Source organism: Ursus arctos, unplaced genomic scaffold (assembly GCF_023065955.2).
Source record: "Ursus arctos isolate Adak ecotype North America unplaced genomic scaffold, UrsArc2.0 scaffold_2, whole genome shotgun sequence".
Lineage (NCBI taxonomy): Eukaryota > Metazoa > Chordata > Mammalia > Carnivora > Ursidae > Ursus > Ursus arctos.
The window spans coordinates 74629972-74652379 of record NW_026622874.1 but is presented as its reverse complement, the minus strand read 5'-3'; the positions used below and the strand labels follow the sequence as shown (position 1 = coordinate 74652379).

Below are 22408 nucleotides of genomic sequence, written 5' to 3'. Positions count from 1 at the left end.
TTTTGTGATTGAAAAACTGTTTCTCTGAATAATAAAAATGATTATTATTGCCGACACTCGGGAAGAAGGATTTACTGTGGGCCAGGAGCTGTACTGAGTGTTTTATGTGAATTATTTAATTCAGCTCTTACTATGAGCCCATTAGGAAGGTACTGTTATTAGTCACATTGTCAAATAAGGAAGCTGTGCCTCCAAGAGGTAAGAGGACTTGTCTGAGGTCGCACAGCTAGTGAGAGGCAGAGCTGAGACTCGAACCCCCAGCTCCGTTCTGTAGCCCTGGCCGGTAGCCCTTGAGCTTCTGAACCCGGGCTCACTGCACCACCTGCAGGAGAACCTGGGGCTTCCCAGCATCCTCTCTGGTGCCATGAGACACTGGCTATAAGATCCCAGCCCCACTTGCCTCCTGAGCTCTCCCTCAGGCACCATGCTAGCCGGACGGGGCATCTAGTCCTGTCAAGGCCCAGGGGCTCCCCACTGAGTTGAATGAGCTTTTCATTTTTTTTTTCTTCTTTCACTAAGATACAAGTGGTTTTATTTATTTTTTATTATTTCTTAAAAATTGTATTTGACAGAGCCAGAGAGCACAAGCAGGGTGGGGGTGGGGGAAGCCAGAGGGAAAGGGAGAAGCAGGCTCCCGGCTGAGCTGGGAGCCTGATGCAGGACTCGATCCCAGGACCCTGGGATCATGACCCGAGCCGAAGGCAGACGCTTAACTGACTGAGCCACCCAGGCGCCCCTAAAGATTTATTTATTTTGAGAGAGAGAGAGCACGGGGAGGGGGAGAGGGAGAGAGAATCTCAAGCAGACTCGAGGCTGAGTGCAGAGCCCGACTCAGGGCTTGATCTCATCACCCTGAGAGCACAACCTGAGCTCAAACCAAGAGTTGGATGCTCAGCTGACTCAGCCACCCAGGCACCCCATCAGTGGTTTTATTTTTATTTTTTATTTTTAAATTAAAAAAAGTTTTAATTTACCTGCTGTACAGTTAATCCATTTATTATTTTTTAAAAAAGATTTTATTTCTTTGACACAGAGAGCACAAGCAGGGGCAGTAGCAGGCAGAGGGGGAAGGAGAAGCAGGCTCCTTGAGCCCGACATGGGGCTCGATCCCAGGACCCCGGGATGGTGACCTGAGCTGAAGGCAGATGCTTCACTGACTGAGCCCCCCAGAAGCCCCCAATTAATCCATTTAAAGCGAACAATTTGATGGCTTCTGGTATACTCAGAGTTGTACACCTACCATGGCAACCAACTTTGCAACATTTTCTTCACTCCACAAACAAATTTCACACCCGTCTGCCGTCACCCCTATCCCCTGCAGCCCCTGGCAACCACTCCGCATCTCTGGATTGGTCCGATCTGGATGTATCATTTAGACAGAATCACACAGTATGTGACCTTCTATAACTAGTTTCTTTCACTCTGGGTGTTTCAAGTTTTGTCCACATTGTAGCAGCTGTCTGACCTTTTTATTTCGGAATAACCTTGGGTTGCGTGGATGGACTTTTCTTGTTTTCTCTGTCAATCCAAGAGGGCTTTGGAGTTAGCCTGTTTGACCACCGCTCACAGATGGGTATAAAGGTTGTTTCGCATCTTTTGCTGGTAGCAACAATGCTGCCGTGACTGTCCTTGTGCTTATCCCTCCCCCCCAACCCCTTGTCAGAAGCATGCAGAAGGAAGCATTGGTAGGGTTGGGGGCGGCTCTCAGGGGACATTCTTCTCATTCTGGCTTTCCTCCATATGGTCATCCCCATCTAGTGCCTCCCACATCAGATCCGGACGATGGAGATGTTACTCCAAGCAGCCTCTTATACGAATGGGAGGAAACACAGTCTCAAGCTACAGTGGTCACAGCGGCCACGTCAGTGAGGAAGCTGTGCCTGGCTCAGACCACAAGCTTTGAGGTAAGTGCTTTCTCCAGCCCTAAGCCAGAATCTGGCGTGGGTCCCAGGGACGCCCTCTCTTTTTTGCCAAATCGTTTATGGTCTGCTCTACTTGATGTTCAGGATCAGGGCTGCTACGTATGGTTGCTCAGGTTGTGTACAGCACAGCTGTGCCTGGTTACAAAAGCAAAAGGAGGGGAAGAGATCTAACTTGTGTGTGCCAAACCTTGTGCCCCAGTACAGGTATGATACGAGCAAAGAGGAGACCTTTCTTTCATCTGTATATGGACAAATAGTCCTGTTGGGGTCTCATGCTATCTTTCTGAACAGGGTAAGGATGTGGCTGAGCACTTTGGACAAGGGGTCTCAAGCAGAAGACATTGGAGATGAGACCTGGGGGTGTCTCTTTAAAATCAAGGGGAGGGGCGCCTGGGTGGCACAGCAGTTGGGCGTCTGCCTTCGGCTCAGGGCGTGATCCCGGCGTTATGGGATCGAGCCCCACATCAGGCTCCTCTGCTATGAGCCTGCTTCTTCCTCTCCCACTCCCCCTGCTTGTGTTCCCTCTCTCGCTGGCTGTCTCTAATAAATGAATGAAGTCTTAAAAAATAAATAAAATCAAGGGAAGAAAGAACTCTGAAAAAAAGCTTGGAAAGGACCAGAGTCTGGAGCCTGAGCCCTGAGGACGGGTCTGGGGAGCAGGTCACCTAGCATCGCTGGAGCTGGACAGTGAGGACCAGCAGGGCTGGCTCCTGCAGGTCCTCATGGTCAGGATGATTTCTAGAATGTTCCAGGTACATAGCAATCTTTGTCCCACCATCCCTGCCATTCACAGCTCTGGGTGCCCCCACCAGTGACATTTTGGAGACTCACCACAGCCATGATTTCTGCCCCATCTCAGAGTCGCTGCTGACTTAGCGTGAGAGCCAGGGCCTCTCCTGGAAGGCATGAGAGATGAGGGATTTTTGATTCAGGCCTCAGCACCTGTGTGCTGAGAAGAGCAGAAAGGGGTGTTTTCCCTCTGATCCCTTAACTGCCTGGGAGGGTTCACACTGTCCTTGTTTGTTTATTCCGGATAATACCTGTTTCAGTGGCTGCTTACGCAGGACCCAGGATTTGGGGAACTGAAATTGGTCATTCAGGGGCCGGGCAGAGCAGGGCCCCTGTCTCCAGCTGTAGGCATGGTGCCAAGTGTCCCAGGCACACCCTCGCCCTCCAAAGCTTTCCGGCAGCACTTGGGTGTGGGGGCTCCTCAGATATGCAGATGCCCACACCCTGAGCCTCGATATTCTGACCTGGCAGGTGGGGGCTGGGAACAGGTGTCTGGGTGCACCGCTCTGGGTTTCTCTGTGTTTCTCACGCAGAGTAGGGACACACGAGGATGTTGGGAGGCCGGTGCCCAGCCAGCCGTAGCCCTCAGGTCCAGCAGCACCTTAGGCTGGAATTCTTGGCACCAAAGTGCCTCCTGGGAGTCCTGCCTTGGCGAGGTGAAGTGTTTGCTCTGGAGCTTGGAGAGACTGGGCCGGAGCCATCGGCGGGGGGTGGGGTGGGGGTGGGGTGTTGGTTGGCCTCCATCTCCAGGGGCAGGGCTGAGACCAGCAGACCCCTGTGTCCTGCTGGGCTTCAGGAACACCTGGGGTGCTTGAGCGGGGAGGCCTACACACCTGTGAACCCAGTGTCCTGGGCCCCGGGGGGCAGGGGGGAACAGGTAGAGCAGGGAAGGAGGGCGAGGGGCAACAAAGTTCCTGCATGGGGTGCAATTTGAAATGATGGATGGCCTGGGAGGCCTCCCTGGGGATGTGACCTTGAGTAGGGCTTTGAAGTTGCTGTGCAGTGGGCTGTGTGGATGTAGGGTGGGGGGTTGGGGGGATAACAGTGGTGGAGGGAGGGCCACAGCACATACGCTCCAGGGTGGGAGCTCCTGCTGGGGGAGTTCGAGTTTGAGTGGCCTGGGGAAGGGGGGGGCGGAGGGGGGCGGTGGCTGCAGCCGGGTGGGGAGGGCGGGAGGGGACCAGGGTCAGCCCCTTGGCAGAGCACACAGGGCACTTGTTCTCGGGGTAGTGGGGAGCCTTGGAGGGTGTTGTGCAGAGGAGGGAGGTCACGGTCTGATGTGCATTTTAAGGCTCACCCACCTCCAAGGCTGGAGAACAGACTGAGGGCCAGGTGGATGCCAGAGCCCTGCTAAGAGCTGTTGCAGCAATGTGGGGGGGACATGACAGGAAGGAGGGTGGTCTGGGGTGGCGGGTGGGAGGTGAGGAGAGAAGGACCGGATTCAGACAGACACTGAGGCAGCACGTATTTTTATAGTATGTTGAATACATAGACTACACGATAGTCTCGACTACGTGTTAAACGTGTAGTTGAATATCTTGAACCCAGACTATTCGAGACGTGGACACTGAGTGCATGTTGCACGCACGCGCACACACGCGTGCACACGCTGTGCATTCTGTGCGAGGATTGATGCGCAGCAGACACCCCTGCAGCTGGGCCGTCGCTGTTCCAGGAGCCGGGCTCCCAGCTTCTCGATCCAGTGGGCCTCACCCGGGGCTTTCGTGGGAGTCAGCAGCCCACAGCCAAGGGGCCATCTGCCTCACGAGGGGGTCCTCCCGGCCACCGGCCGGTAACTGACAGGGCCAGCTGTCGCCCTAGGCAGCCTGGCCCCACAGCGGGGTTCCTACCTTGACACGACTGGCGCCTTGGGCCGGATCGTTCTTTACTGTGGGGGCCATCCTGTGCATTGTAGGCTGATAGTGGCACCCTTTCCCCAATTGTGACCCCTGAAAGTGTCTCCGGGTGGTGCCCGGTATCCCGCTTTGAGAACGGCCGCTCTGCAGCCCAGGCGCTAACCATCGTGCTGCTGATATGCAGGGCGCGCTGGGCGGCCACAGCACAGGCCCGCTTCCTCCCGTCTGGCCTCCGGAGCGCACTCTGACCCCCACGGGCATCTCCCCGGGGAGATGGTCCCGGCAAGGCGGGCCCCGAGGGCCCAGGGCGGGGGCTCTGTATTTATAGCCCAAGAAAGGAAGTAAATGGTTCTCACTAGGGAGGTGCCCCGCGCTGGGGGTGAGTTGCTGAGGACCTTGTTCCTGAAAATGGCTTTTCAGGGATGCCTCAGTGCACACCAAGCACCTCCTGGGCCCCCCGGGGGGCTGAGAGGGCCCCGCCTGGTTGCCTGGGGGATCGGCCACCCTGGCTTCAGCATGGAATGCCCTTGCCCCTCCCCATTGTTGGTGGGCAGGAGACAAGGTTGTTTTTTTCAGTCTGGAAACAAAACCAGGACTCTGTGTTCAATAGAGAGCAAATTCCCCAGCCTGACCCTCCGCAGAGAGGCCCAGGAGCTTCGACGTGGGGGGCAGCGGGCTGCGTAGCCACGAGCATCAGTGGGTGAGGCGGGAGGAGGCCCTGAGAGAAGCAGGGGTGGGTCGGCTGCCCCCCTGCCACCACCAGCAGGGAGGATGCCAGGGAGAGGGCATGGCTCATGGTTGCCATCTGGTATTCTAAGAGTAGGGAGCCCAACGCACGGGTCTTTATTAAATGCCAACTGTGTACAGCCAAGTGTTTGAGAGACGGTGTGGACCGTGGTGTACGAGAGCTGACGGTAGGAACCCTGCAGGCTGGTGGTTAAATGCAGCCATTATCAATGATTGAATTAGAAATAAGTTCCACTAGACCCAAAGGTAGTGAGTCCTCAAAACTGCCGCTTGCCTGTGACCCCACACTGGAGGTCGTTTGCACCTGCCGTCGCTGCACGTGGAAATAGGACGTGCTCTGGCGCCTCCATGCTGCTCTGCCCGAGTCTGCGTCCAGGGACAGCATGTGGACAGCTGGAGAGGGGCCACAGTGGGAGTACTGGCACCCTGGACGTCAGCAGAGGCTACAAATCCGGCTTTCCTTTTCCTTGTGTTTTTCTGTTTGTTTGTTTGTTTTGTTATCCCCCTACCACCCCCACCCCCCACCGGGCCAGAGGACACTGGTGAAGAGTGTGGGTTTGGGAGCTAAGTGGCCTGAGTTCAGTTCTTGACTCAGTGCTGAGACCACCGGCACCTGACTTCACTGCTCAGAGTCTCGAATCTTCTCTGCTAAGTGGGATAGTGACAGCCGTTCCCCATAGGGTGTCACGAAGGTCAAATGAGACCCTGCACGCACATGGCCTAGACCGGTGCCTGGCAACACGCAGAGGCTCCGTGCGAAGCGACCGCTGCTGGTCGTGGTAGTATCGCGTGTTCTTGGTATTAGTGCATAGGCTTTCCCCTTCTCTCCCTGCTGGAGGGGAAACCGGGATGAACTGCTGAGATCCTTCCTGCCATGCCTGGCTCTGGAAAGCTAGTCCTGATGCCAACACTTGGGGCTGGAGGCCTCCCTGGAGGAGGAGGAGCGCCTGGCCAGGCACAGCAGTATGCATCCTTGCCGGAGGGCTTAAAAGCCCAGAGAATCTTGGGTGTTGCTGGGGAAAGGCAGCCCCCAGCTGGAAGGAAGTGGAGCTGAGCCCATCCAGAAGGTGGGCAGCAGGCCTGGAATCGAGAGGCCCCTGGGCAGCTGCCCCCAGCTGGGGGTCAGAGAGTCTGTAAGGCCGACAGCAGTCGGGGCCAGCCTCGATGGTGGCAGTCACTCCCCGCACAAGGGGCTGGCTTGGGTGTCCTGCACAAGGAAGCTAAGGCAGAGCTAAGGGTAGCCACCAGCTCCGCTGACAGAAGGCATGTTACGGGAATGCTGCCTGGACCCCCCAGAGTCGTGCTGGGAGGAGAGGGGGATAGGCCGAGCTGGCCTGTGAGGGGCCTGGTTTGCAGCCTGTGTCTTGCTGAGCGGAGCTGTGTGCCCGGGAACTGGGTCCCCACCGCTCACGGCACGGGAGGCCCGAAGCGAGACATGCTGCTCCCAGACCCCCAGGGTAGTCCTGGGGACCTGGCTGGCTGGGTGTGGGGGTGGGAGGGGTTGCTCAGTCCTGGCCTTGGCCAAGCTTGGGGAAAGCAAGGGGGCTGCCAGCAGGGAGCCAGGACCAAACCATATATCTCTTAAAATCTAAGGAGTGCGTGCTCTGGATACAGCCCTTTATTTCCTTGGGCGTGTTTGGACCCTCAGAGGCTGTGCTGGTCAGGCCTGCAGACAAGAGACAGAACCCGCAAAGCCATTCGTAGCCATCGCTGCTCGTAATTCTGAAAAACGTCCTCGTTTTTCAGTTCCTTTTCTCACTCATATATTTTTTTCGTTGAAAATGTCAGGAAAGATTGCCACCTTACTGTATGAAATCTGCTAAGACTCCTTGTAATAACTAGATCGTGGCCGTGGTGAACAATTACTGAGCTTTCATTAGAGTGTAAAGCCCACAAATGCAGGTATCGTGTCTGTTTTTCTCCCCGCCGTGTCCCTAGCCCCTAGTACAGGGCCCAGCACATACTAGGTGCCTAATAAATGCTTGTCAAAGAAGAATAATGGGCCAGCCTGCGTGCCAGGGATTCCGTGGACAGAAACCTAGGCACGTGGCCTCATTTCACTGGGTCCCAGGACACCTTAGGTGGAAGGTGCTAATGCATTTCCCACTTTCTTTGCAGTCCTGCGCAAAGGCAGGGGAATGGCTGAGATGACCCTGCACCCCTGCCCCCGGGTTGCTGGGTTGCCCGGTCTCTCACGCTGCCCCCCTCTGATTCCCAGGCCGCAGAACTGTTCCTGACGCTGGTGTCTGAGCTCCAGGGCCTCTCCCCAGATGAGCTGATGGAAGTCTGGCAACAGTCTTCCTTTAAATGCCGGGACAACTGGTAAGGACCTTTCTGTGGGGAGGAGGGGGACCAGCAGCTGGCTGGTGGTCCTGGGGGTGCTGGGTGGTCTTGACACTGTCCCAGGTCCCCACTGAGGGATGGATGGTAATATCTCCTCTCCTCTCATCCCTGGGATATTGCCTTGTCCTTCAGTCTGGGGATGGCTGCCAAGAAGGAGATTAAGCGGGAGCTTGGAGGTTCCCACGGGCCGAGCCCTCTTGGGACTAAAGCTGAAGGGCCGGCAGAATAAATACAGTCTTTGTTCTCTCCCCAGACTGGGACCCTCTTGCCAGAGCTGGAATTAGCATTCCAATGTGCCTTGGGTACCCTTCTGCCCGTGGGTGGGGTGCCGGCCAGGCTGGGATCCCACCACCTGGACTCTGCTGATGTGGGGCCAGCAAGGGGGTGCATAGAGACCCCGGGTGCCAAGGGGGAGGTGTCCGAGGAGCTCTGTGAGCTCGGGGCTGTATGGGGGGCAGGGGAAGCTTGGGGCTCCTTCCCGAAGTCTAGCCACTCTCCAGGCCCCTGAGATCCAGACTTCGGGGACTTTCTCAAAGGCTTTCGAAAATATCTCAAAAAGGTTATCAGCTCCAAAATATGAAAGGAAGAAAAAACCCTGCAAAATCAGCATTACCAAATGTCTAACTGCATGACTGCAGCACCGAACGGCTAAGGCATGGTCAGGCTGCTTCTGAAACCCTCTCTCTGTATTCTCTCATTTATTTTTATTTTTATGTTTTTAAAGATTTATTTGTATATTCATTTGAGAGAGACCAAGAATGCGTGGAGAGGGGCAGAAGGGGAGAGAGTCTCTTAAGCAGGCTTCATGCTGAGCACGGAGCCCAACACGGGGCTTGATCTCACGACCCCGAGATCATGACCTGAGCCGAAATCAAAAGTTGGACGCCTAACCTCCTGAGCCACATGGTGCCCCTGTGTTCTCTCATTTAACCCCACTAGGACCCTGTGGGGTAGGTGGCTTGATTATAGTCCTACTTTACGCTTGTGGAAGGAAGCCAAGACACAGAGGAGTTAGGAGACTGGCCCAGAGTCACACAGCAGAGCTGGGATTTGAACCCAGGTGGTCTGGGCTTCTCCATCTGGTACCTAGGGGCTTAGAGAGAAGTGATGCTGGACTAGGCACGTCGTAATTGTGATTGATGTAGGCAAGGCCTGGAGTCTTTGGGAGGAACTGCCTGCTTCCTCGGTGACGTACATCCTGCCCGCTGCTCAGGATTTTCCTACAAGCCCATGTCTCACGTGTCCACGTAGATGGTGGGAGTCAGGGAGGTGGGAGACCCATCCCAAATCCAGGAGTTGCTGTGAAGACGGATCCTCTTGGAGTTCTCTTGCCCCTGCTGCCTCCACTTCTGGCCTGAGCGTGGTTCCCTGGGGCCCAAAGCTTTAGGGAAAAGAGGAGGTACGAGGGTGGGAGGTGGGAAGAACAGGAAAGATGTTACTCAGACGAAGTGACCTCTGTGTTCCCAGGGCCTCCCGGGTATGACAGGGCAGGCTCATTCATCAGCATTCCCATTTTCTAGATGAGCAAACTGAGGCCAGAGACCGTTTACAGGCAGAGGGTGTGTATGTGGGTCGGGGTGGGGTGTTGGGTCCTCCGCAGTCACAGGTATCAGTCATCCAGGTGGTGGGTGGCCCTGTCCACCCACAGCTGTGCACCTGGCTGGCTCATGGTGCCTCCCATTTCTGCTGTGCCCTGGGGACCCTCCTCCCATTCGGTCACGTCCCTACTCAGAGCCACCGTTGCATAAAAGTTAAAAACCTTTTCTGAGCTTCTGAACCTTTCTGCGGTCTCAAAAAAGAAAAGAAGACTCCTGATGTTGACCTTGGGGGGAGAGCAGTAGCAGCAATCTGCCAGCTCTTGGTTCCTGTTCGATGGCAGGGTCCTTGCTCCTTGGTGACTATGGCAGCTGTTAGCAGAGCAGTGGGCAGGGCTCGTGTTCCCCGAAGCCGCTGTTTCCTAGGGTGGGCAGACCTGCCAGGATTTGGACTGGCTGCTCTTGTCCCCATGGGCCCTAAAAGGTCCCAGGCCTGGCTCGGCCCTTTCCAAGGTGTGTGATCCCGGACACGTGCCCGTCACACTTCTGGGAGCCTCCAAGTGTTCCCGGGATGACCGGAGTCAGCCTGGGCATGAGGTGAGCCACTCCGTGACGTCCCTCGGTGTCTCTTGATCTCAGGCCACCGCTGGTGGATGCCCTGCCGTCCTGTGGCACCGAGGCCTGTGTGGGCCTCATGAAGGACCTCATCGTGTCCGGGGAGGTGGAGGCGGACGAGATAGAGGCATGGCTCTGGTCGTTGGCCTTCGTCCCGCAGCCCACGGATGCCATGGTCCACACGCTGCTGGTGAGTCCCTGCTCCCCCACCCGGCCCCGTGTCATCCTTCCCCCCTGGGCTGCTGATGGATGCAGGGGGTGACCTTCTGTCAGGGCTTTGTGCCAGCCCCTCCTGGTACCTGTGGGGACAGAGCAGAGAGATCTTGGGTTTGAGTCTCAACAGTGTTCCCCCCAGCTGTGTGATGCTGAGCAAGTGACCTAAGCTCTCTGAGCCCGTTTTCTGATCTGGGAGACGGGGTTGAAACGAGTACCTGCCTCCTGGGCTGGTGATGCCCATGAATCGACTCTTCTGGAGTCTGGCACAGCGTCTGAGCACTTTACATGAGAGCTGCTCTCGTTGTCGTGAACAAGTAAGTCTACTGAGTTTTGAGGCCCAGGAATGCGTGTGAAGGTAGGCCGAGGATTTGCAACAACCTGGAGGTCTTGGTTAACCCTGACGAGGCCTCTGGGAGGAGGTGCGTTGATGGCGCCCGTGTTGCAGGAAACTGAGGCCCCAGGAGGCTGGCAGCTGGCCTGAGGTGAGGCAGCTGCTGCCCCTTCTCCACGGGGTGTGTCCTCACTTGCCCTGGGCGCCCCGTCCCTCGTCACTCCTCACCCTGCTGTGCCGGGCTGGTGGTGGGCGACAGTTCAGAGGACACCGGCGGGGAGCAGGGGTGATCCAAATTCGGATCCAGCTCTGTCCCTGACCACGAGGACCTCCAGCCAGGCACTAAACTTTTCTGTGCCTCAGTTTCCCCATCGTCTGGTGGGGGTAACATATAGGGAGCCTCTGTAGATTGAGGAGCTGGGATGTGTGCCAAGTGTCATGCATGTGGCAGGTGTCGCTGCTGTGACCCTGGGTCAGGGGTATGCGGTGGGCAGAGCCAGCGGGCTCCCCCGGCTCATAGAGCCCACGATCTTCGTCACCTGCCTCACCTGTCCTCCAGACCAGAACTCGCACCCCTCTGGACGGGTTTGCTCATTCTCCGGTCTGGTCCGCAAAGATGTGTGCGTGCCAGGTGCCTGCCGGGCCTGTACTGGGGGTACAGGCTTGCTTTTTGCAGCCTGGAAGGGGTGGGGACAGGAAGGGGTGAAGGGCCAGGAAAAAGAGGGAGGGGGGAAGAGAAGGATGGAGGAGGGAGATGGGAGGCAGGTAAGAGAGTATTTTATACACTTTTTACCGTGGAGTAATTTTAGGTGTTCAGAGGCATTGCGAAGCCTCGTACAGAGTTCCCATGTTTCCGTGGCTCAGTTCCCCACTGTCAACGCCAACGTCCCCAGGGTGTACTTGTCACATCCGAGAGACTGATGGAACCAAACTCTAGTGGTTCAGATCCCAACACCTTCCCCACACGCCCCGTCTGTTGCACGGTCCCAACCAGGGTACCCCGTCGCAGGGAGGGGGTGCGTGTCTTAAATTACACATTAAACTACACAATCAGGAGACTGCATTACTCTAAAGTGCCCTGTTGGACGGTTTTACACCTGCCCAGCCACTCCTAGGAGAGGATCAGAGGACATTTCCCGCTTCCCCCCTCACTTCTCATGCCCCTCCCCATCCGTGACGCCAAAGGTCACAGAGATGCTGACCTTTCTGGCCATCGCTCGGTTTTTTTTTTTTTTTTTTTTTTTAAAGACTTTATTTATTTATGTGACAGAGAGACAGCCAGTGAGAGAGGGAACACAGCAGGGGAGTGGGAGAGGAAGAAGCAGGCTCCCAGCATAGAGCCCGATGTGGGACTCGATCCCGTAACGCCAGGATCACGCCCTGAGCCAAAGGCAGACGCTTAACGACTGCGCTACCCAGGCGCCCCCCATCGCTCGGTTTTGCCTGCTCTTGACCTTTACCCCATGAACTCATGTGCACCTGGAGTCTGGCTTTTTTTTTTTTTTTTTAAGATTTTTTATTTATTTATTCGACAGAGATAGAGACAGCCAGTGAGAGAGGGAACACAAGCAGGGGGAGTGGGAGAGGAAGAAGCAGGCTCATAGCGGAGGAGCCTGATGTGGGGCTCGATCCCAGAACGCCAGGACCACGCCCTGAGCCGAAGGCAGACGCTTAACCGCTGTGCCACCCAGGCGCCCCTGGAGTCTGGCTTCTTTCTTCTGTATTCTTCATGACACTCGTCCGAGATGTGCGTGCGTGCGCGGCCTCTGTTCCGCTCTGGGCCGCATTCTCCCTCTTTGCCGTTTCTTGTCTTAACGGTGTCTCTGGAGGAACAGGGGCGGACGTTCCTGCCTTGCGAAGTGCAGCCTAGCATCTTTCCGAGCTGGCGCTTCACCTCCCCAGCGTGGGGCCGCTTCCTGTTTTTTCTACCAGCTTAGTGGCTTGGCCTTTTGGGGGAAGGTCGGTTGGGGGCAAGATAAGTGAGCGCTCAAGTCCCCTTGGAAAAGGGAAATCAGCTGTATGAGGGTCCGAGGCTTAGGGATGGTTTTATCTTTTCATCTTTAAAAAATTACAAGAGCGAGAACATTTTAAGCAGACTTTTCATCGAAGCGTCATCAAAGCTTTCTTAAGCGAGAGATCTTTCACTAGGAGCTGGGGTTCTGATTCTTGTGAAGTCTGGGAAGGTGGGCAGTTCGGGGCAGACCCCCGGGACAGCCGTCCACCCGACAGGGTCATTACTGTCTGGCCTGCTCCGGGAGCCCTGGCCTGAGCCGGCCCTGCCGTCCGGGTCCCCCGAGTGCCTCCAGCCGCCTGGCCTTCCCCGTAGGGCTCCCCCGCGCCTCTGGCTCCATCCGGTGCGGGAGGACCTGAGTCCGCCCCGCCTACCCTCGGCAGCCTTCCTGGGGCAGAGCTGGAAGAGGCGGGGAGCCCTCCTCCACGTGCCTGGGTGGCTTCTCTCTAGTTTGCACAACCCCTGTGCTCCCTCCTCTGTCTGCAGAAAACCTGGAGGGTTTGTTTTCACTTGCCCAATCTAGAATAACGGTGCATGTGCGTTTCCGAGCCACACATCGCCTTCGCCTCATGAAGGAAGCACCCACGCGGAGACTCACATACCAGGGCGCGCACACACGCCGAGATGTATAGAGACACACACACCAGGACGCACACACACGTACCTGAACGTGTAGATGTCCACATGCAGACGTGTCATGTATGTACATCCCCCCTCAGGATACGCACAGGGACAAGTGGGGACATGCACCCACACCTGGGTACACACTGCACCCCAGGATACGCTGGGACGTGCACGTACACACATCAGGACACGCATGTATACACACAGGGCACACCCTGATCTTGGCACGCGCATGCGCACACACACGGGGACACACTCGAGCATGTGCACGCACATGCCCTGGGACAGGTGCACCAGGATATCTGTGTGTGCTGGGGTACACGTGCACACCCACACGTACCACCCAGATGAGTTCACACATGCAAAAGTAAGAGAATCGAGTCCTAATTCTGTCCCTGCACCGCATCCCTGCCCTTGGGCTTCTGTGTGCAGGCTGTGCGTGCACCTGCCGCGTGGCCGCTGCTCCCTGCGGACCTGGGCTCTTCCCGCTCCTCTGCAGTGAGTCAGGAGAGAGCGCGGTGGGAGCATTTACACCACGGGAACTGGCAAGCTACACCGAGGACTTGCTCTTTCCCCTGGGTGGGATGGTTGCTAACCATTTACCCTAATGCCTCCGGCCACTCCACCGTGTTCTGCTCAGAAGACGACACCACCCCCCACCTCGCTCCTCCAAACTGGTGACCGAGCCCAGGGGTTCTCAACATTGGCACTGTTGACGTGGGGGGTGGGCTGTTCTCCGTGGGGGCTGTCCCCCCACATAGAGGGCCTGTGGCAGCAGCCCTGCTCTTTACCCGCTGGATGCCAGCAAGTCTGCCTCTCAGATGTGACAGGCAAAACTGTCTCCAGACTTTGCCAAGTGCCCCGCCCCGGGTCAGCCCAATGACACGGTCCTCCCTCCTTGATACACACAGAGGGCTACCTGGGTGCTTTAGGAAGGCCCCCATGGACAGATCCCACTCAGGATGGGGGGCTCAGGCCTCTGTCTTGTGAGGAATCTGTGTGCAGCCAGGGTGGGGGCCCATCTGTACGCGGCAAGGCCTGTGAAGGACCACTCACCAGCCTTCTCGGCTCGGGTGGGGGCCGGTTTCTGTCCCCAGCCACTCCTGCAGACCTCGGGGACCAGCCCCAGTGCCTTCCTTGGCATCTCGGCCCTGGCGCACAACCTCTGTGCCTCCCTGGATGGGCCCTGCGGACACCTGCCTGGTGTCGGCTCCCTCGTGAGGATCCTGGGAGAGGCCTTGGGTGCCAACTGCACCTTCCTGGAGCCGCCGGATGCTGAGCAGGTGAGGACAAGTGGCATCCAGGCACAGCCCCTTGGTGGGGCCTGAGCCATGCCAGGGAGCCCTAGGCTGTGGGGGTGGGTGGGGTGAGCACCCCAACCAGGCCTCGAGGCCTCATTGCCATCTCGTTCCAGCTCCAGCTCGTGCTGAAGGCGATTGGCAACGTGGGCCTGGCGGCCGCAACTCTCACCCCCACACTGGGCTCCTGTGCGTCCCAGAGGAGCTGCCCCCCCGAGGTCCGGCTGGGGGCCATCCAGGCCTTCCGGAGGGTCCCTTGCTCTGCAGACGTGAGCTCCTGTGTGTCGTTGGCTGGGGAGACGATTGGGGGCCAGTGGGATTTGAACCACTGTTTGTTAATTCACCTCTTTGTTCGTTCATTCGTCACACGTTTACTGAGCACCTGCTGTGTGCTGGGCACTGGTGTGGACACGTGTGCAGTTCTCTGTTCTCCCGGAGCTCGTGGCTGGGGGGAGGCAGGTGCTTGTCTAGTAAACACGCGACAAGTGTATGATTGCAAACCATACCAAGGCCATCCTGAGCTGCACACTCTCTAGTTCGGGGGGCAGCGAGCTCTGGACCTCGTCCCCAGCCTCGCTTGCTGCCTGTTGAGTACCCGGCGCTTTGCTGGAACGCCGCCGTGCCCGCTCGTCTGTATGCTGTCTGGGGCCGCTGTCTCGCCATAGCTGCAGAGTTGAGCGGTGGCAGAAGACACAGCATGGCCCGCAAAGCCAGAAAAACTTACCATCTGTCCCTTTGCCAAAAAGTTTGCTGACCCCTGGACTAGTGGCTCCCCCCTCACCGTGAGTCAAAGCCGAAGTCTTGACAGTGACTGAGCAGACCCTGTGTGGTCTGACCACGGGCCCGCTCAGCACCTCATGGCTTCATCTCCTACTTCCCTGGCTCCCCACTGCTCTCCAGCCATGCCGGGCTGCCTGTTGTTCCTCAAACACTCCAGGCCCACTTCTACCACAGGCCCTTTGCATGTGCTCGTCTCCCTTCCTGGGATGCTCTTCCCCTGGACATCCCCAGGCTTCACTTCTTCACTTCCTGTAGGTCTTTGTTGAAAAATCACTCTCACCGTGAGGCCCTCCTTGGCTATTTCCCCTGACATTGCTTCCCCACTCAGTTTTTCCCTCTTTAGTACTTAGTACCTGATGTGTTGTATATTTCACATCCTAACCTTGTGTGCTGTCAGTCTTCCTGCGCTAGAACGAACGCTTCAGTGGACAGGAGCTGGGTGTGTTTTGCTCCTGTCACCTAGCATGGTGCCAGGCACATAGGAGGTGCTCAGTAAATATTTCTAGAAGAGTGGATGGGTGGGCGGCTGTGCTATGAAGGAAACCAGCAGGTGCTGAGGGACAACATCACAGGGTGAGGAAGGTGGCTTGCGGCGGGGCGGGGGGGGGGCAGGGTAAGCCAAGCCCTTTAGGAAATATCTCCTGTGTGTCAGGCACTGAGCTGTTTTTATACATTTTTACTGGAATGCAGCCATACCCGTGTATTTTCCTGTTGTCACCTGTGGAAATCGGCGAACCTCTGGGCTGGGGCTGGGGGAGGGTGGGCTTAGCAGTGACCCTACCGCCTCCCACAACCAGCCCACAAATGAGCATGTCAGGGAGGCCTCCTGCAGTGGAGACTTTGCGACTTTGGGAGAACTGGAGCCACAGCAGCTTGGGGACCTCGTGCTCCTGGGTGGAGGGGGATGGGGGTGGACGGGCCCCACATAATGGCCTTTACTCTGCCCAAGCCAGCGATCTGCACTCTCCCGTCTGTACCAAGCCCCTGAGGAGGATGCCGAGATCCGCATCAGCGCCTACCTGGCCCTGATGAGATGCCCTGGCGAGGAGGTGTTCGCGCAGGTGCGGCGGACCCAGGCAGCTGAGCGGTCCACCCAGGGTGAGCAGTGGCAGCGGGGCGCAGGGGTGCTGGGGCTGGCTTGGAGCCTCCTGCTGGGTGCAGGGTTTGGGCACGTGCTCCCCTTCTGCCCCTCAGGTGCTCTCCTAACCCCTTCCCGTTCTCCCTTTCTTCCCCCGCCGACCGAGTAGCCTCGTGTGCCCCCACCTCACATGTATGGCAGTTGGATGACCTTGCACAAGTTGCTTCTCCTCTCTGGTCCTCCGTTTTCTCATCTGTAAAAAAGGACGGAAATCGCTGGCTTCCCTTGTAGCTCTGGCCAGCTCGTGACCTAGTACCTGGAAGGGAAACCCGAGACAGAGGAGGGATGGTGTCTGCGAATCTCAGATCCCTTCTGGGGTCAGAGAGGTTCCTTTAAACAGGGGCCTCGGGCCATATTTCCTAAACCTAAAAGTGAAACTTCAAAAAATAAGTTCCCCTGATTTTCAAAAATTTTTTGCATGATGGACAGTGAGTTGACTGCCTGGAGCCCAACAGCCTGGATTCACATCCCAGCTCAGCCACTTCCTACCTGTGTGCCTTTAGACAAGTTACTAAATCTCTCTGAGCCTCTGTTTCTACGTCTGTGAAATGAGGATGATAATACTCCCTCCCTCATAGAGGGAGCATAAGCTGAGTTCATATGCAAAGATGTTTAGAACATTTTAAGTGCTGTGTGTGTGGCTGTTTAAAGTTTCAAAGCAGGCAGGAAAGTGGAAATGGAAAATTAAAGCCTACCTTCTTCTTCCCCTGGCCCTCAAGTCCCAGTTCCTGAAGGCGTTCACTGCGAGCAGTTCTCTCGTGTAACCCAGCAGAACTTGCAGTGCCCAGACGAGCGCGTCTACGTATGTCCTAAACAGCCGCAACTCAGGATCATGTTATATTTGCTGTTGTGCTCCTTGCTTTGTGCCTTTGGTGTTTCTGGGGGCTCTTTCCACATCGGGGCACGGCGACTCTTATCTCCTGCTACGTGATATCCTGCTGGGAGCTTGCACCATCATCCACCTTACCCGTCCCCACTGATGGGCACTTTGGTCATTTCTGGGTTTTTGCCATGAGAGACAACCAGTAAAATGAACCTCTCTGCATATCCACCTTTGAGACCTTGTGCTAATCTAGCCTTAGGTTAATTTTCCAGAGGACAGGTAGCCAAGTTGCAGGGTGTACCCATTTAAAAGTCTGTGATAGTGCTGCATTACCTTCTAAAGAAATGGTGCTGTTAGAAGATGCAACCGTTTGTTGGCCGTTTCGGGGATGGGATGAGATTTGTGTGGGATGGGGAGGGGGGAGCGGGCTGTTTGCATCAAGTGGGCCACTGAGCCAAGCCCTGTCACCAGGGGATCAGCCAAAGGGCTCTGCCTCGACGGAGGCCCTGGGGTACCAGGCCTGTGTTGCCCAATGGCAATAAAAGCCAGAGTCCACTCTGTTCCTTGGTGGATTGTTCTAGAAGCTGTTGGGCATTCTGAGAGCCTGGGACAACCAAGAGGATTCAGGGTTCCCAGTTAGACTCTAATATTCCTCGTTGGACTCTTTCCCGTTGGTGCTCTCATTTGGTTTTTACTCCCCCAGAGAGCCTAGAGGGTCCCCTTTATGAATTGCGTGTCACCCCTTTCCCAATCCTGAAAGATACTCAGGTCTTTGGGTTCAGGCTTCCTCTTGACTCATCTGCACAAAAAGTATTGGGAGATGGGCTGTTATTTCCTTTTACAAATGAGGAAACTAAGTCTCAGAGAGGAGAGTAACCAGCCTGAGGTCACACAGCTCATGAGTGGTGGGACTGAGATTCAGACTTGGGTCTGACTGTTAAGCCAGAGCTTTCCCCACAATGCCTCCTTTTCCCTTTAGGGAGGCACGTCAGAATGCTGTGCACAGGCTAGATTTCTAAGTTCCTTTAAGGCACTGTGGTTTCCCACTATTTCTGGAAAGAAAATGTGGTTACCTAAGCTCCTGAGAAGTCCTTGCCATGTGGAAATAGCAGGACTCGGGATAGGGGCTTGGGGGGAGATGTTTTCTCTGGGCTGTGCCGGCTCCAGATTCATCCCTCCCCTCCCTCCTCTTCCTTCCCCTCCCTGATGGCCATGTCCGGACTCCAGTGGGCTCCTTTGTGTGGAGTCACCTGATGGAGCTTCTGGAGACCGGTGACCCCCTGAAGCGAGCTCTCCAGGAGGCCCTCCCTGAGGACATCTTGAGCCGGGAGTTCCAGCCGGAGGCCTGGAAACACTCATCCTATTCTGATGTCACCTTCAACTCAGGTATGGCCATCCTGGGCAGCTGCTGTCCTGCTCTGGGGTCACATAGCCCTGGGGACCTGGGAGCTCTAACCCTTGAGGGCACGTCATCAAAGACACTCTTTCCCCAATATCACCTGTTTATATGTAAATTGGCATCGATTCTGTTGCCTGCCTGTGAGTTGGAGAACTTTTTCCCCTGTGTTACAAGGAGATTGGCACCAAGCTAGGGCTGTCGCCTCCTTACCACAATGAAACAGAGCATCCAGAAGCATCCTGTTCTAGCTTAGGCACCTAAACTACCTCAGCGACCCTGGGGGTCTGGGGGCCGAGAGTGGGGTGCTCCGGCTGCCCCCTCTCTGCCTGTGAGCAGGTGCGGGTACATTTGTGACCCGTCTGGCCTTCCCTGGGCCCATGATGAGGCTTAAGGCTGAGGCACGTGTCCTGCTGGAGAGGACGCACCACGTCTTACCCTTTCTCAGGCTACAGCCCCTCAGCGGCCAGACGCTGCTCCGTGAGGGGTGGGGCGTGTACTGATCCTGTCTCTCCTCCTAGTGTCTGGCAGCCTGGGGGCCAACCTGGAGAGGACCGTTCTCTTTTCTCCAGCCTCCTTTCTCCCCCGTTCTGCCACGACCAACCTGACCATCCATGCCCTAGGTCATGCCTTCAACCTCCTGGAGGTAAGAGGGGGCCTGCTGTAGTCTCTTGGGACCTCTTCTAGACTCGGGGCCAGAAATGATCCTATCCACCCAGCTTTCCACGTGTCACCTGTTGTCTGTATTGATCCACTCCTCCATCTTGTACCCCCACTCCTTCCACCCATCTACCCACACGTACACCCATCTATCCACCCCATCCCTCCCTCTCATCAGTCTCTTATCTCACTCGTCTCTGTTCCTTCCCACTCCTCTCTCCATCTGCCCTCTCACCTAGTCTCCCAGCCGCCCGCCAGCTGCATGTCCATCTGCCCTCATGTACCATCCATCCACCCCTCTCATCCGTCCATTTATGTTGCCTCCCACCCATTTCCCTATCAGCCTCTCACCCCTGCATCTGTTCATTTATTCTCCTAGTCATCCCCACACACACTGCTATGTAGCCACCCACTCGTGCATCTGTCCGCATATCCACCCTTACATACCTCTGTACATCTGGCTGTCTATCCGTCCGTCCGTCCATCCATCCATCCATCCATCCGTCCGTCCATTCTCATCCATGCATCCATCCATCCATCCATCTGTCCTTCTCCTCCATCTGTTCATTAATGTGCCATCATACCCCTCTCTCCACCTTCCCTCTTCCCCACCCATCCACCCATCCACCCATCCATCCATCCACATTTATCCACCCACCCACCTGTCTGTTTTCTAACCTGACATGTGCCAGGTGCTGTGCTAGGCTCTGAGAATATGACAATCAACAAGAGAGATGTGATCCCTGCCAAGAGAGGTAGACAGATAAAAATGAGTAGACACGTTGATAAAACAATGGCGACTCTAAGTACTGTGTCCGGGAAGGTGGAGTTTGAGCTGCGAGCTGAAGAAGGAGCATGAGCAGCCCAGTAAAGAGCTGGGGTAAGAGCCTTCCAGGCAGGGGCACCAGTATATGCAAAGGTCCTCAGACAAAGAAGGACTTGATGAGTCGAAGGAGTAGAAGTAGACCAGGGAGTGAGGAGAAACAAGACGGGAGGGCAGAGAGGAGCACGGCCATGTCATGGAAGGGTCTTAAGCTGCAGAGTGAGATGACGTGGTTTGAACATTCTGGCTGTTGTGTGGAGACTAGAGTGGGGGGTGCAGCAACAGAAGAGGCGGTATCTCTGAGGTCCTGTGTACAGCAAACTTAAGAGTGATGGATTACCTTGGCGCCCTTCCGTCTCCTTCCCCGGGCTCCTGTGGCTTGCCCAAGGGAGGGTGCTCCGCCTTCTCCCGACCCCTTCTGATTTATGGAGAACAGGGAGCTTGTCCAAACATTGCCAGCTGAGTGCATGGGCTTAGGTCTGCTAACGGCTGACCCTCCGGTGATTTCTGTACAAATGTTCTTGGACTCATTGGGGTAGAATGATGGAAGGCACAATAGACGGAAAGAAGGGAAGGTGGCTGGAAGGATGAAAGGATGGATGGATGGATAGGCGGACGGACGGATGGATGGATGGATGGACAGATGGATGGATAGGTGGACAGATGGATGGATGGACGGATAGATGGATGGATGGATGGATAGATGGATGGATAGGTGGATGGATGGATGGATGGATGGATGGATGGATGGATGGATGGATAGGCGGACGGATGGATGGATGGATGGACGGATAGATGGATGGATGGATGGACGGACGGACGGACAGATGGATGGATAGGTGGACAGATAGATGGGAAGGATTAAAGAGTGAGTGAGCAGATGGGTAGATGGATGGGCAGGTGGAAGGAAGGAGGGACAGGAAGAAGGACTCATTCACTCACCCATCAGATTTTGAGAACCAACCAAGCCAGGTGTATTAGTCAGGGTTCTCCAGAGAAACGACCAGTAGCATGCATTATATCTAGAAGAGATGTATTGTAAGGAATTGACCCACACGATAATGGAGGCTGACAGGTCCCAAGATCTGTGGTCAGCAAGCTGGAGACCAGGAAAGCCGATGCTTAGTTCTAGTCTGAGTCTGAAGGTCTGAGAGCCAATAGTATACTTTGAGTCTGGAGGTTTGAGACCTGGAAAGAGCTGATGTCTCAGTTGAGGCTGTATGCAGGAAAAAAAAGTGATGTCCCAGCTCGGAAGCAGTCAGGAGGAATTACCCCATGGTTGGGGGAGAGTCTGCCTTTTGTTTGATTCATGCCTTCGACTGATTGGATGTGGCCCACCTATACATTATGGAGGGCACTCTGCCTGACTCAGTTGATTGATTTAAATGTTAAATTCAGGAGCGTGAGGGTAGCTCAGTCAGTTAAGCATCAAACTCTTGGTTTTGGCTCAGGTCGTGGTCTTGGGGTCGTGAGATGGAGCCCTGCATCGGGCTTTGAGCTCAGCATGGAGTCTGCTTAAGATTCCCCCTCCCTCTTCCCCTACCTCCTCCTCCACTCTCTCTCTCTCTAAAATAAATCAATCTAAAAAAATGTTAAATTCATTCAGAAATCTCTTACAGAAACACCCACAATTATGTGTGACCACCCCGTGGCCTAGTCAAATCAACACGCAATGACCCCTCAACCAGGCCTTCGGCATGCCTAGTGAATGAGACAAGGGCCCCTGCTCTCAGGGAGCTCAGGATCTTGCAAGGGAGACACACAGATCACAGCATAAGTGTGACCTAGACATTTTGTGCTGGACTCTCAGAGGAAGGAGTGATGGATTTGCTCTGGGGGTAAGAAATGTGGGAAGGGATTGACGTGGAAATTCAGGGAAGACTTCCCAGAGGTGGTGACAAGTGAACCAGGCCCTAAAGAATCGGTAAGAATTTATGCTGAGCCACATTTGCCGAGCAGATGTGGAACTCGATGATCTGAAAAGGTGGTACCCCTTTGCTTGGGTCCAGGTGGACCCTGGGGAGCCCAGAGTACCCTGCCCAAGCCTGTGACCCCCCTCCCCATTTGAGCCCCCGGCTCTGCAGCTCTGAATCACCATGCTACTGACCGAGCTGCTTCTCAGTGAGCCCTGACTTTTCTTCCCAGCTTGGCCTCCGCCTGGAAAATGCAGAGAAAATCGTCTACAGGCTGTTTGGTGGGAAGTCATTCTGGGGGCAGGAAGAGGAGGGAGAGGCCCAGCCAGAGAAATCCCCAGAGCCAGAACCAGGACCTACACCACAGGCAGCCAACCCTGACTGTCCAGAAGAAAGGTCCAGAAAGATGAGAGATCTACAAGAGAAGGTAAGGAGGGGGGGTACCTGCACCCACCCTGCTCCCTCCCCTCACCAGCCTGAGCTTTTGGCCTGAGAACTGGGGCATCGATGAACTCTGACCCTGTGCCCCCCCCAGACACTCACAGGAGCAGTAGCCGGCCCAGAGCTGAGTAGTCAGCTGTTAGCCTG

The 22408-nt window shown here is 55.8% G+C and overlaps 1 protein-coding gene across 1 annotated transcript in view; it reads left to right on the top strand.

The window, feature by feature from the left end:
• Positions 1 to 22408, top strand: part of LOC113270878 (uncharacterized) — a 144956-nt gene that overhangs the window by 9361 nt on the left and 113187 nt on the right. Inside the window, exons 7-15 of the mRNA XM_057315114.1 lie at positions 1774 to 1904; positions 7533 to 7636; positions 9832 to 9997; positions 14087 to 14272; positions 14404 to 14556; positions 16021 to 16165; positions 18256 to 18414; positions 18946 to 19070; positions 22053 to 22247. Coding sequence (XP_057171097.1) covers positions 1774 to 1904; positions 7533 to 7636; positions 9832 to 9997; positions 14087 to 14272; positions 14404 to 14556; positions 16021 to 16165; positions 18256 to 18414; positions 18946 to 19070; positions 22053 to 22247 — 1364 coding nt within the window. The remainder of the gene's footprint in view (positions 1 to 1773; positions 1905 to 7532; positions 7637 to 9831; positions 9998 to 14086; positions 14273 to 14403; positions 14557 to 16020; positions 16166 to 18255; positions 18415 to 18945; positions 19071 to 22052; positions 22248 to 22408) is intronic.